General features: G+C 33.1%; 1 protein-coding gene across 1 annotated transcript in view; it reads left to right on the forward strand.

Annotated features, from left to right (window-relative positions):
* LOC148303549 (uncharacterized) overlaps positions 1-12,980 on the forward strand; it is a 116,667-nt gene that overhangs the window by 101,964 nt on the left and 1,723 nt on the right. The window contains exons 24-38 of the mRNA XM_088269747.1: positions 75-326; positions 412-715; positions 804-1,041; positions 1,431-1,643; positions 2,275-2,430; positions 2,514-2,658; positions 4,699-4,770; positions 6,499-6,689; positions 7,502-7,675; positions 8,153-8,329; positions 9,110-9,271; positions 10,222-10,346; positions 11,051-11,201; positions 11,291-11,489; positions 11,994-12,319. Coding sequence (XP_088125873.1) covers positions 75-326; positions 412-715; positions 804-1,041; positions 1,431-1,643; positions 2,275-2,430; positions 2,514-2,658; positions 4,699-4,770; positions 6,499-6,689; positions 7,502-7,675; positions 8,153-8,329; positions 9,110-9,271; positions 10,222-10,346; positions 11,051-11,201; positions 11,291-11,489; positions 11,994-12,319 — 2,885 coding nt within the window. The remainder of the gene's footprint in view (positions 1-74; positions 327-411; positions 716-803; positions 1,042-1,430; positions 1,644-2,274; positions 2,431-2,513; positions 2,659-4,698; positions 4,771-6,498; positions 6,690-7,501; positions 7,676-8,152; positions 8,330-9,109; positions 9,272-10,221; positions 10,347-11,050; positions 11,202-11,290; positions 11,490-11,993; positions 12,320-12,980) is intronic.

Raw genomic sequence — 12,980 nt, forward strand, 5'->3', positions numbered from 1 at the left:
TAAATGAATCTTTTACAACAATTGTTGGTGTCATTTTAAAATCATATCATTAATTTTTCTTCATTTCTTTCTAGCTCTCCTCATGTTGCTAATGGTCGCCGAGCAGCAGTCCAGGCTCATTCCAATGGTGTACAAGTATCATTGTTCCCTGAACTCCAGGATGTTTACTTGAGCTTCGGTGAATACGCCACGATAAATGATGGTCAATGGCATCACATTGCCCTGGTTTGGAATGGAGCTAATGGTGGAGAACTCATTCTTATCACTGAGGGTCTTATTTCTAGTAAGATTGAAGGATATGGCAGTGGAAGAAGATTACCTCCCCAGTAAGTTTTGATTCTTTATGACATTTGATCAATTGAAATTTGCATAAGAAACATTGTGATTAAAGTATTCTATTTATCATTTTAGTGCGTGGGTCACTCTTGGGAAACCTCAATCAGATAATCCTAAAGCATACACGGAATCAGGATTCCAAGGACATTTAACCAAAGTACAAGTATGGAACCGTGCTCTCGATGTCACCAATGAAATTCAGAAACAAGTCCGAGACTGCAGAACCGAACCGGTATTGTACATTGGCCTCGTTCTCACCTGGGCAGGATATGAAGATATTGTTGGCGGAGTAGAACGCCTTGTCCCATCTCACTGTGGACAACGAGTGTGCCCTAAGGGCTATGCCGGAAACAAATGTCAACAACTGCAAGTCGACAAGGTAAGACAAACAAATAAATGTATAAATACATGTTGTGTGAAGTCTTTAAATTATTATTTTATTTAACAATTTCTTTTTTATTTTTCAGGAAGCACCTAAAATCGAGCATTGCCCTGGTGACTTGTGGGTTATCGCTAAAAACGGGTCATCTGTCGTCAATTGGGATGTCCCGCAATTTAGTGATAATGTTGGTATTGTGAAGGTTGAAGAGAAATCTGGTTACCAACCTGGACAGACTTTACTGTGGGGAACATATGACATCGCTTATGTTGCTGCCGATCAAGCTGGAAATACCGCTTCATGTACCTTCAAGGTTACCCTCCTATGTAAGTGGATATAATGTCTATTTTACGCTCTAACGCTTTTTTAATTATGAGGTTTTTATTTAAATGTTCAGTTAGTAAAATTATTTCTTTTTAAAATGTGTGTGTGTTTTTTTTAATGATTACTATAAGGAATGTGGGTATGTTGGTGACACAGTGGTGACAACAACATAACCCCAATTATGTATATACCCGCAAAGTCTGGCAAGCGGGATTCTAGATTTGTCTCTCCTAGAAACCAGTCACTCACTTAGAGATACTCAGTAATACTTAAATAGGAATAAACCAAAGTCAAAAAACTACAGAGTTATTACTAATCATCATCCACAATCTTACCACACAACAATTACTGAAGGGGTTAGTTAATCTACATTATTCACATGATGTTTCAGCCGAGTTCTGTCCACTGCTGAGTGACCCTGTGGGTGGATCTCAGTCTTGCCGGGACTGGGGTGCAGGTGGTCAATTCAAGGTGTGCGAGATCGCTTGCAATCCCGGACTGAGGTTCTCTCAGCCCGTCCCTCCCTTCTACACTTGCGGAGCCGAGGGCTTCTGGAGGCCCACTCAGGACTCCAAGTTGCCAATGGTTTACCCAGCATGCTCACGTAAGTTTAAATAATCAACTAATTTATGAAAAAGTGGCCTCAGTTCAGCTTTCGTATTCATGTAAAACTTCAAATCTGCAGATACACATACTTTTACAATATTGTCAATATCTCAATGGCATACGCATCTACGCCTTGGCAATATAAAATGTCAACTTTTGTTAGAAATAATATTAATGTTGTTTAATATTGACAAAGTTGGTCATACTGACATTACATAAAAAAACAACAACCAGTGACATGGTTTCATCATAACCAACATCATCAGATGAATATCAACGATAAAACACGGTCACTCATCAAATAAGAAAAATGTAAAAAGCTGTACTGTTGGTGGTTGTTTATATAATATGTATAAAATGCAGTTCCATCGAGAAATGTTAGATCAAAACATAAACCTTACTGACATTGTTTATGTAGAATCGGTGAGAGTAGTTACGTGAATGACGCTTACTTTTAACAATTAGCTATTAACAATAGGTAGTAAATAGTAAGCATCATTCACGTAACTACTAAAGGATAATAGATAAGATCACAATCCTAGTATTTTTTTTTCTTTTTCTTAGGATTATCACTTTTTTTGGCTACTTATAACATTTATAGTTATTTGTAATTAAAATATGTTTTACAGAATCAACACCTGCTCAACGAGTTTTCAAAGTATCAATGCTGTTCCCAAGTTCAGTTCTGTGTAACGAAGCAGGGCAAGGAGTACTGCGACAGAAAGTACGAAATGCTGTCAACCAACTCAACCGAGATTGGAACTTCTGCTCCTACTTTGTCGATGGTAAGTCCAGTTCTGTTGCAATCAGCAAACTACATATTACATCAAAGTGATGGAGAAGGGTCTAATGGTGAATTTTCTACTAGGAACCCGGGAATGCAAGGAATTGGACATCAATGTCAAATGCGATCACCGGGCAACCAGCCGCCAAACCAGACAAGCTCCACAATCATCCAAAACGGAAAAGGATGGAGGAACTTATGTTTTGGATGCTATTTTACCAGTTGAAGAGTAAGTTTTCATTAAACTTTTATTGGTTGAATGAGTTTAGTATATCAGGTTCATTGGGTGTATAGAAAAGACTTCAAATTTGTATTCAATGCAAAAATGACTAGAGCAAACCAGAAAACTGATTGGTGGTGATCAGATTCATACAAATATAGCTCTGCTTTATGAGATTCTCATAAATATAGCTTGAGATGAGAAACTAGAAGAGTCTGTATTGGTAAATTATGGACTGCTCCAATTCAATAAATTTTCTATCTAGCTTTGATTATGAATCAATATTTCAACAGTCAATGTTTATTAAATGAAAAAATTTGAATATGCTAAAGGCATTAATATAATGCATGGTATTTTACTGAAAAATAAAACTCTCAATTCACCAGTATTTATTTCAAATTTAACATAATTCATATTTTTTTAATTGATGCACATTTTAATAAATAATGAAGTTTATTCAAAACGTTAGAAAGTCTTTTCTATTCAAATAGACTTGATCTTTGACAAAATTTGTGATTTATTTTTAAATATTCAATTAAATTAAAAGAATTATATGGTATTTCTAATGCAGTGGAACCTCGATGAAACAAATCTCAAAGGGTTTTGAAATAAATTTGTATATCGACGATTTATTATATCGAGGTTTGGATTACTAAAAGCCTGTTATATTGAGGTTCACTCTCTTATTTGTTAACCTCTATATAACGAATTCTATGGAATTCGACCTCATGAAAACGATGAATATATATAGAAAAATTAAAGTTTAAAATAAATACACCGTAATTGAAATATATCTATACTGCTAGTAGTACACAGTTTTATTTTACAGATTAATAATATACACATTAGTTACAAACTGATATTACATGTGCAATTTACATAAACTTAAGCTTACTTATTTTATTTACATTCTCTATTAGTTGTGTAGAGGTATATTTTTTGCTATGGCTAGTTCAAGGAAACTCTAAAAAATTGCACCAGGGTACCATTATTTCAAAAAGTCACATCAAGGAATTTGTTACATCGAAGTTTCTCTGTATTGCATTTTTTGGTTCGTTTTCACTTTTTGTTTGATCGTAGCACCAATCTATGGTAATGTAGTGCATGAATGTGTTTCTGTTTTGTGTATTTTGTGTTGTCCATAGTATCATGCTCGTTTTTAGACTGATTTAATTATCACAAAATATATACATATTTGCACTCTACAATATCTATTGTTATATATTTTATTTCATCTGCACAATTCCTGTTATTATTTTTTTTAGTTTTTTTGTGAATGAATTCCTCGTATTTCTGTTAAATATGAATTTGTTAAATTCTCATCTCAAAAGTGAGATGTGTATTCATATTTTTATAAAACTAATTGAAACATTACACAAAATAACTAAATTGCATAATAAAAAGGAAAAGAAGATTACATAATGCTACTTTTTTATTATCTATTGATTCGGCATTAACTTTGTGGAATGACGTGTTGATTATTTAATAAAAATAAAACACTTGATTATACAACTTTAACGAGTTTTATTTATATATACCACTAGTTTCGAAAACTTACAGATGTTTTCATCTTCTGGTATAAATTAAAACTGATTAATTTAAAACTGTTTTAATTTGTACCAGAAGATGAAAACATCTGTAAGTTTTCGAAACTAGTCATATATAAATAAAACTCATTAAAGTGGTATATTCAAGTGTTTAATTTCAATGAAATAATCTACTTTTTTACTTTAACTCACTTGTAAACCTTTAATGTATTATTTAAAATATTACTTTAATGTATTACGATTATTACGTCATTTAGAAGTTTCTTGTGAGAGGACCTTGCAATATGATGCATAGTTTTTTCACTATCTAGTCGAAATTCAATACGAATGAACAATAGTTCAATTTATTAAGAAAATCAAAGCTGCTTTACACTCTTAGACTTTTTCTGTAAATATATACATATGAATGCAGTATTATGTACTCTTCGACTGTGTATGTATCTTGCATTTTCTGTGTTTGTTAAAATTCTTTAGTGCATGAACATTTTGGATTGATTCTTAGGAACAAAAGTAGCCGAGAGGGACGGCAGGCGAGTGACACATACAATGTGCAAATATCATTCCCTGCGATCAAGTAAGTTTTATTCAATCGGCATATCGCTCACTCCTTCCCAGAACTTCATAAATAAAAAATCGTCAATTTTCAGTTGTCCATGTTTTCGGAATGCCTAGAAAATGTAATATATCCCAGCAAAAGACGCATATTTTTAACTTAGTATTTACCCGCTACAGGGCAAAAATGCTGTTTTTGCATTTTGATGAAAAGGTATTGTTAAATTATTTTTTTAAATAAACTAAATATTTTTCAAATGGAGAAAAAACCTTCAGGTTTTACCTAAAAATATCTGTTGCACAGTAAAAAGTTCAATAAGTGGCTTGATATTTATTTTTAATATATTGTGTTTTAGTTTTAAACTTTATAAACATTCTCCTGAAAAATCAAGTTTTTTTTATTTATGGCGTTCTTGAAAGGAGTAAGCGATATGTGTACTGTGGTTTTTTTCATTGCATGCTTAAACGATTGTATCATAATTTCGATTTACCCATTTCACCGTGGTTTTAGATATTGCACATGCATTTTTAGTTGTAAATATAAAAATAAATTATCTTGATTCGTTGAATGATGAATGATGAATAGCAACAGTATTTTTCAATGTTTTTCATAATGTGGCATATAGTACTGTTGTACCTCTTCTAGTCTCCCACGGCACATCAAATATTAAAATTATAATAAGACAAAAGACATATAATGATATATTATGCTTAGATTTGGCAACGAGCAGTTGCAAGTATGGTAGATCATTTTTTTTAGTCCTCATATTCTCCAACTGTATTAAATGACTAAAATAGTATACAACCAGCACTATACCGCCCATCCTTCAGTAGGTTTTTTTCTATGGTTTTGTATCAAGTGTCAATAATATAATTTATAATTTATCTTCAACAGACTCATTGCTGTGTCCAAATCACACAAACTTGTACAAGTATTAGTATTGAACCCAAAGTACCCTAGGCTTTACTGTTGTTCTACTTTCCCATTTACATATCTGTCTCTGTTTCCTCTCCCTTATAACAGTAATGTCCTTCACACTAATCTAATATCATCTGTATACCACCAAACATATTCCACTCCTACATAGTATCATCTCAGTGTATGACTGACGATCACCTTACCTTCATATGATCAAAGATCAAATTAGCATTTAAAAAAAGGTTGAAAAATACTGTTATATATGTACATATTAAAAATATATCATATGCATTTGATATAATTGGGTTTTCATAATAACACAAAACATATTTTTACTTTTAAAAAGTTTGGTATGGATTTTTATGCACAGTAGAACCTTTCTGATGTATTCTTGGCTCGCCACTCTGGTTGATCCGACTATTCTCTTAGTGACTATTTTGTAATTTTTTTTTTACTCTACCTTAAATTTTTATGTATTATTCTATTGTTCCCATCCCATTATAATAATTATAATAATAATAGCTCTTGTACAGTTTATTGCAATGTTTTTAATATAGAGAAGAACAATTCATACAATAAACCATTGTAAATTTGTATTTTTCTGTATTTTATGATAATCTGACCATTTTTGAGTTCCGACCATACCCTTAGCCCCAAAGGTGGCAGATAAGAGGGGTTTTACTGTAAAACCTGAATGGAATTCAAGTCTGATGGTTTTATTTTTTTTACTATCTGGTGTAATTGCAAATGCATGTTTAATATACAAATATACTAGTTCAGCGTATGAAAATTGCTTAACTTAAATAACATGTAACTGTTTTTGAAATGCAGCGACCCAGTAATCCACTCTGGAACGAACGAACGATCAAGCGTAGAACGGTTACTGCAGAAGTTAATCTTGGAAGAGGACCAGTTCGATGTGAGAGACATTCTGCCTAACACCGTTCCCGATCCAGCATCATTAGAGCTGGTGTCTGACTACGCCTGTCCTCTGGGACAAGTCGTGATGGCTCCTGACTGTGGTAATTATCATTATAACTCTTTATTATAGGTATCTCAACATGAGACAAAGCATCTATTGTTTTTATATTAATGAAACTGGAAGTCTGAGTGTGATGGAATTTGGCTGGCTTAACTGATCACTTCATACACTTGTGTAACGTTCATCATTCTGCCCATTACTGAACATTCATATTACATTAATTTTGAAGATGTATATGTGCACTGTTGTTGGATTCCTTTCATATGTTAGTTATGTTTTTGATAAAACCGGATCTTACGGTGGTGCTCTCAGTAATACAGTGTCTGCTAAAATAAAAAAGAATAAGAAAGAATCATTGTATTATTTAGATGTTTAATAATTAAAACCAGATTTTTACAACATTTTGAGTGTGTCTGTGATTCAAGAAAAATGTTTCAAAAATTGGTTCATATATATAGAACTTCCAAGAATTTGAGTAGTGTGGTTGTCAATAATGGGTAGAATTCGTGAATGTTATACATGTGTAAAGTGATTACTTAAACCAGCCTATGACGGTCGTCAGCCCTGCAAATGCCCAGATTTCCATATTCTTCTTCATCTTTGATGAGATGTCAAAAAAAGAATACTAGGTTTTTACCTAAAACTGTACTCTAAAAAATTATATATCGACATTTACCTCATGTCATCATGAGGTAAATGTCGATATGTAATTTTTTATTTGTGACATTTGTCTGAAATTAATTTAAGGTTACAAGAAAATCTTAATTATAATTTTGAAATTATTGACATTATAATTTTTTTTACGGTTAAACTATTTGAAACATCAAAATTCAGCATGATATTTATTTCCAGTTCCCTGTGCTGTCGGCTCCTTCTATCATGCCGCAAGTGGAAAGTGTGTGATGTGCCCCCTGGGAAGCTACCAGTCTGAAGCTGGTCAACTACAGTGCCAATCCTGTCCAGCAATCGCTGGCCAGCCAGGAGTCACCAACGCACCAGGAGCGAGAAGCGCAGCTGACTGTAAAGGTAAACATTTCAATTTATACATCTCCTCTGCAAGTAAAATAAATTATAATACAGCAGGACCTATATAATCCGTACACCTGCTAATACGAACACCCACTTATCCCTCCCGCTTCTTAAAAACTGAAATCCGTGCTACCACCAACATTGTGCCAGTTACTTCCCGAATGTCAAGTACATATCATGCACTCATTTGTTTTTCATTACTCATTCCGCCATTTTTTTGCCATCGTGTCGTTCGCACATTTCGACAGTTACATATTTTGGTTTTAAATCAATAAATCAATCTTGATTAACTAAAATATTTGGTTTCTTTAAAAAGTTAAATAAACACATCTTAATTTATTATATCAAGATTTGTATTGATATCAACAAAATGAAAAACTTTGATTTTGAGTGTGAATTTTTAAACTCTACTAGTTGTAACAATTTGTTTACCAAAGATTTAATTTTAACTGAATATGTATTTGAATTTTTCAGAACGTTGTCCTGCGGGTAAATACTATGATGCAGATGCCGGTCTGTGTAGACCGTGCGGACACGGATCATACCAACCTCAGGAAGGAGCTTTTACCTGTTTTCCTTGCGCACGTGGTCAAACCACACGCAACCAAGAAGCTGTCTCCGGACAGGAGTGCCGAGACGAATGTCCACCAGGTAATTATCGATTTTTTTAAATACCAATAAAATATTGAGAGATATGCCAAACAGTAATTGATGCTTTGGTACTTAGTGGTTCCAAAAATTTATATTATTTTCGAATACAAAAAAAACAGATATCAAGGAACCAATGCACTCAATGCAATAAATTTTGAATTAAAATCACTACTTGGAATAAATACTTTTTAAATTCTGACATCTCAACATCGTTGTGTTGGGTTGTGGTGCCGTGGTTAGTGTCGCGGACTCTAAGTCAGAGTTTCTCGGTTCGAACCCACTCTACCACAATTTGATACCTATTTCTAATAATGAGCCGCTTAAGCTCATAGAAATAGTATGAAATTGAAATATGTATTTGTGTAAATAATAAAAACACAAATATTTCTCTTGTTTTAAAAAAAAAAAAAAAAAAAACATAGATGAAGAAGAATATGGGAGTCTGGGTATTTACAGGCTTATGGCCTGTCAAAGGCTGATTGAGTGATCACTTTACACACATGTCACATTTACTATTCTCCTTACGATTGACAACCACACTACTCATTTTGTTACTTTTTTTAATATACTTATATACACACGTAAAAGGAAAAAAAAACTATTTTACAATATTAACTTTCAAACACACTTTGAGCATACTTTATTACTAGCACGTCAATCTGTACTTCAACTTATAAAATTAAACAAATTTTGAACTGGACCAAAATTTGGGAAATGTTCTACCATCGTCCAATTAAGAATGAATGGTCAACAAATATAGTATAATGTTTCTCTTCACAGGCATGCAGCTGGGAGGCAGTGGGGAGTGTGAGGCGTGCCCGCGAGGCACTCTGAGGGCAGCGGGAGGACGTGCCCTGTGCATCCCTTGTCCTGCCGGAACCACCACCTCGGGCAAGGGAGCCTCCAGCCCCGACCAGTGCACTCTGCCTGTCTGCAAACCAGGTACTGAAAACTAATCATTTCCATTGTGCATATACTCAAAATGTAGCAATGGAAAAAAATTACAAAATTGTGGGGGTTAGCTGCTGAAATTACTACATATCACCTCATTCCCTGCTAAAATACTATTTACCCAGTAATCTATTTTAACTAACACATTTTTTGCAAGAAACTCTTAAAAGCGTCTTTTACATACTTTTTGTAGAGCAGGAGATGCTTATAAGCGTTCTATTTGCTTACTTTTAGTAGAGTGCAAGAGATGGCAAAAAACATTGTATAGATCAGAATTGGATTTGTGGTTACTTGCGATTAGTATACGATCCTAACTAGTAAAGTAATTAGGGTCGGGGTCGATGAAAAAACCGCCTGACAACAATGTGTTAATTATAAAGTGTTTTTATAAATGCAGAAATTATTAATAAAAATGCATATATGATTTTTTGTTGAAAAAAAAAATGTTTTTTTCACATTGATTTCTTGTCATGATATTTTTTGTTGTCAATCTGATTTATCACAATGTCTGTAAATGTTAACATTAATAATGATCAAAATTATTTTTCCTATTTTACAATACTTCATAATTCACTGGGTATCCAATGAGTACCTACATCTTTTTATATCAATCATGGTTAAGATTGATCTCAAAAGGTCTGTATGTGAAATATCCATACTTGGAAGAGTTTTTGTACTGAAACCGTATAAAAAATATATATTAAAATTTTTGTTCTGCTTTTGATAGACCTGTGAACAACTGCGGGATTATTTGTCTTTTTCTTATGTTAACTCACCTGTTAATATTGACAAATGCCTTATCTGCAAACTTGTTTGCTTTATGGCTTAATACAATACAATTAATACAATACAATTTCATACAAAATGTAATTCAAGAATATTTAAAAATGTTGTTCAAGAAGAAGTATTATAAATGTTCTGACTTTGTTTTTTGTTTTTAGGATCTTATCTGAATGGTACTCTGAATAGCTGTGTTGCTTGTAAAAAGGGCACATTCCAACCAGACTCACAACAAACTAGCTGTCTGCCTTGTCCACCCAATATGAGCACCAAGGGACCATCTGCGGTAAGTTTCCCAATCCTTTTTTTACAATCTTAAAAATACATATACAGGTCAAATCTCGGTAAAAATACAAACTTTCCCGGGACCAAAAAAATATTTCGCCATAGTGAAAGTTCGTTACACTGGATGTGTAGGATATGACACATTTTTTATTTATTTTATCGCTATATTCTACCCACTCTTATTAGAAAATTAAAATGAGTTATTACTGTTACACTACACCCGATCTTCTGGCCAGTGATCAATACAATATAGGTACCTACCTACTACAGGACACAACAGAAATGAAACTATGATTTTCAAACTGTGAGACTTTATTGGAAAAAATAAATTTATTACCAATGAAAGAAGTGAATTAAAAAGCAAGTTCGATAATTAAAAACCTATTTTAATTTTTTATAAAAAAATCGGAAACTTCCTTTTGGACTTCTCAATGTTTTAAAACGAATTGTAACATCATTTTAAAATTTTGAAAAAAAGTTCGTTATTCTGAGATCGGCTTCGCTACATTGAATTTTGTTCAGTAGATTTTATATGGAGGTTTTCCTGGGATGAATTGTAGATTCGTTATACTGGAAATTTCGTTAATTCGGTATTCGCTACAATGAGATTTGACCTGTATTTTAAAATATCAGAATTTTTCTAAAGTCATGTATGTAATGTGTACATTTCTTTTTTGTGAATATTTTATGTGTATAATTTTGCAGATATCTAAGTCCGAATGTACCAACCCTTGCGAGATGGAAGGACCAGAGATGCACTGCGACACAAATGCTTACTGCCTTCTATTTACTGATACTGGCGAATTCAGATGCGAGTGCAAACCTGGATTCAATGGAACTGGAAAAGAATGCACAGGTCTGTAATAGCACACCATCAAAAATATCACATTTTGCAATTGCCTATTTTGTTTTCCATTCCTAACGGGTGGCGATGCGTACTTTCAGATGTGTGCCTTGACTACTGTGAAAACGACGGACAGTGCATCAAGGACTTGAGAGGACAGCCGACTTGCAGATGCATTGGTAGCTTCACTGGCCGTCATTGCACGGAGAAGTCCGAGTTTGCGTACATTGCCGGAGGTATTGCTGGAGGAGTCATATTCATCATTCTCATTGTTCTGCTTGTCTGGATGATCTGTGTCAGGTAAGAATTGACTTCTTTTATGGTTACATGTAACTAAAATATCTTGCAAACAAAAACAATATTTTACTTAGAATAAATGTTTCTGATATTAATAAATGTATCAATTGACTAACTTTTTTACTTATTTCAGTTTGTTAACAAATTGATAAAGCCATTATATAAATTTATAAAAACAAATTTATAGCTTATTTAAGTCCTTTGTTTGGTGAAATTAGTTTCACCAGACAGAAAACAGACTATTTTATTTATTTTTTATACCTTTTTAGATTGTTCCTTTGTTTTGAAAACTTATATTTATACTTTTTTATAATAATATTTTTTTACATGCGCTATTATAAAAATTATAATATTTATAATGTATTCTTTGCTGGGAGATTCTGTATCTAATATTGATGAAATTTTACAAGATTACAAATACAAACAATAAAAGCATTTACTAGTATCGGATTCAGCAGAATTTATGAAATTGAGTAGTCATTTATTGGAGTTGCTTGATATTTTCAGGGCCAATCGAAAGAAGGAACCAAAGAAAACAATGACTCCCGCCATTGACCAGAATGGCTCTCAAGTCAACTTCTACTACGGCGCCCACACACCTTACGCAGAATCCATTGCTCCGTCACACCATTCCACCTACGCTCACTATTACGACGATGAAGAGGATGGTTGGGAGATGCCCAACTTCTATAATGAGACATACATGAAGGAAAGTCTCCACAATGGAGTGAATGGAAAGATGAACAGCTTAGCGAGATCTAACGCCAGTATCTACGGAACTAAGGAAGACCTCTACGACAGGTTGAAGAGACACGCTTACCCGGGGAAGAAAGGTAACACTTTTTTAAACAATTATTTCATTTATATATGTAAATGTAAGTTTCATACTCTATTACGAAACTCAAAAAAATATATTAATTAAATATGTAATAGTAAAACAATAAAATGAACCTCTAGAATGAATCATATGAATCAAATCCTAGTTAAAGAAGTGGGCACGAAACTAGCAACTCAAACTCAGAATCCGCATCACTAACCATAGGACCACAACCCGATTGAAACATCAAACTTGTATTTGTTTACAATAAAAAATATGTTTCAATGCTTCAAATCATCGGATTTATTTTTATCTATTTATTTACTCTTTGTTGTTGCTTCGGCATCTCATCTGTAAGCCAGAATGACTCATTTAAAAGAAAAATGCACATAGGTCATTTTTCATGGATATGTCCGTGGTTGCAGTGTGGTCCGCATCACCCACTTAGTCAAATGTTCAGGACAGACATTTTTTGTCAGATATAAAAACAAAATTATTATGAAAAAGATGAGCTTTAGTAATGATCAAAACTGATCGTTCTTACCTACCAATATTACGATATTTAACATACTAGGTTAATCATCAAAAAAATATGAGTAGACATAGTATAGTAATTTAGATTAACGATTTTTTACTTATCAGAATATAATAATATATTTGTTTAATTTCAAAAAAAT

The sequence above is a fragment of the Brachycentrus maculatus genome, unplaced genomic scaffold (assembly GCF_059751285.1).
Source record: "Brachycentrus maculatus isolate JH-2025_06_01 unplaced genomic scaffold, ASM5975128v1 h1tg000362l, whole genome shotgun sequence".
Classification (NCBI taxonomy): domain Eukaryota; kingdom Metazoa; phylum Arthropoda; class Insecta; order Trichoptera; family Brachycentridae; genus Brachycentrus; species Brachycentrus maculatus.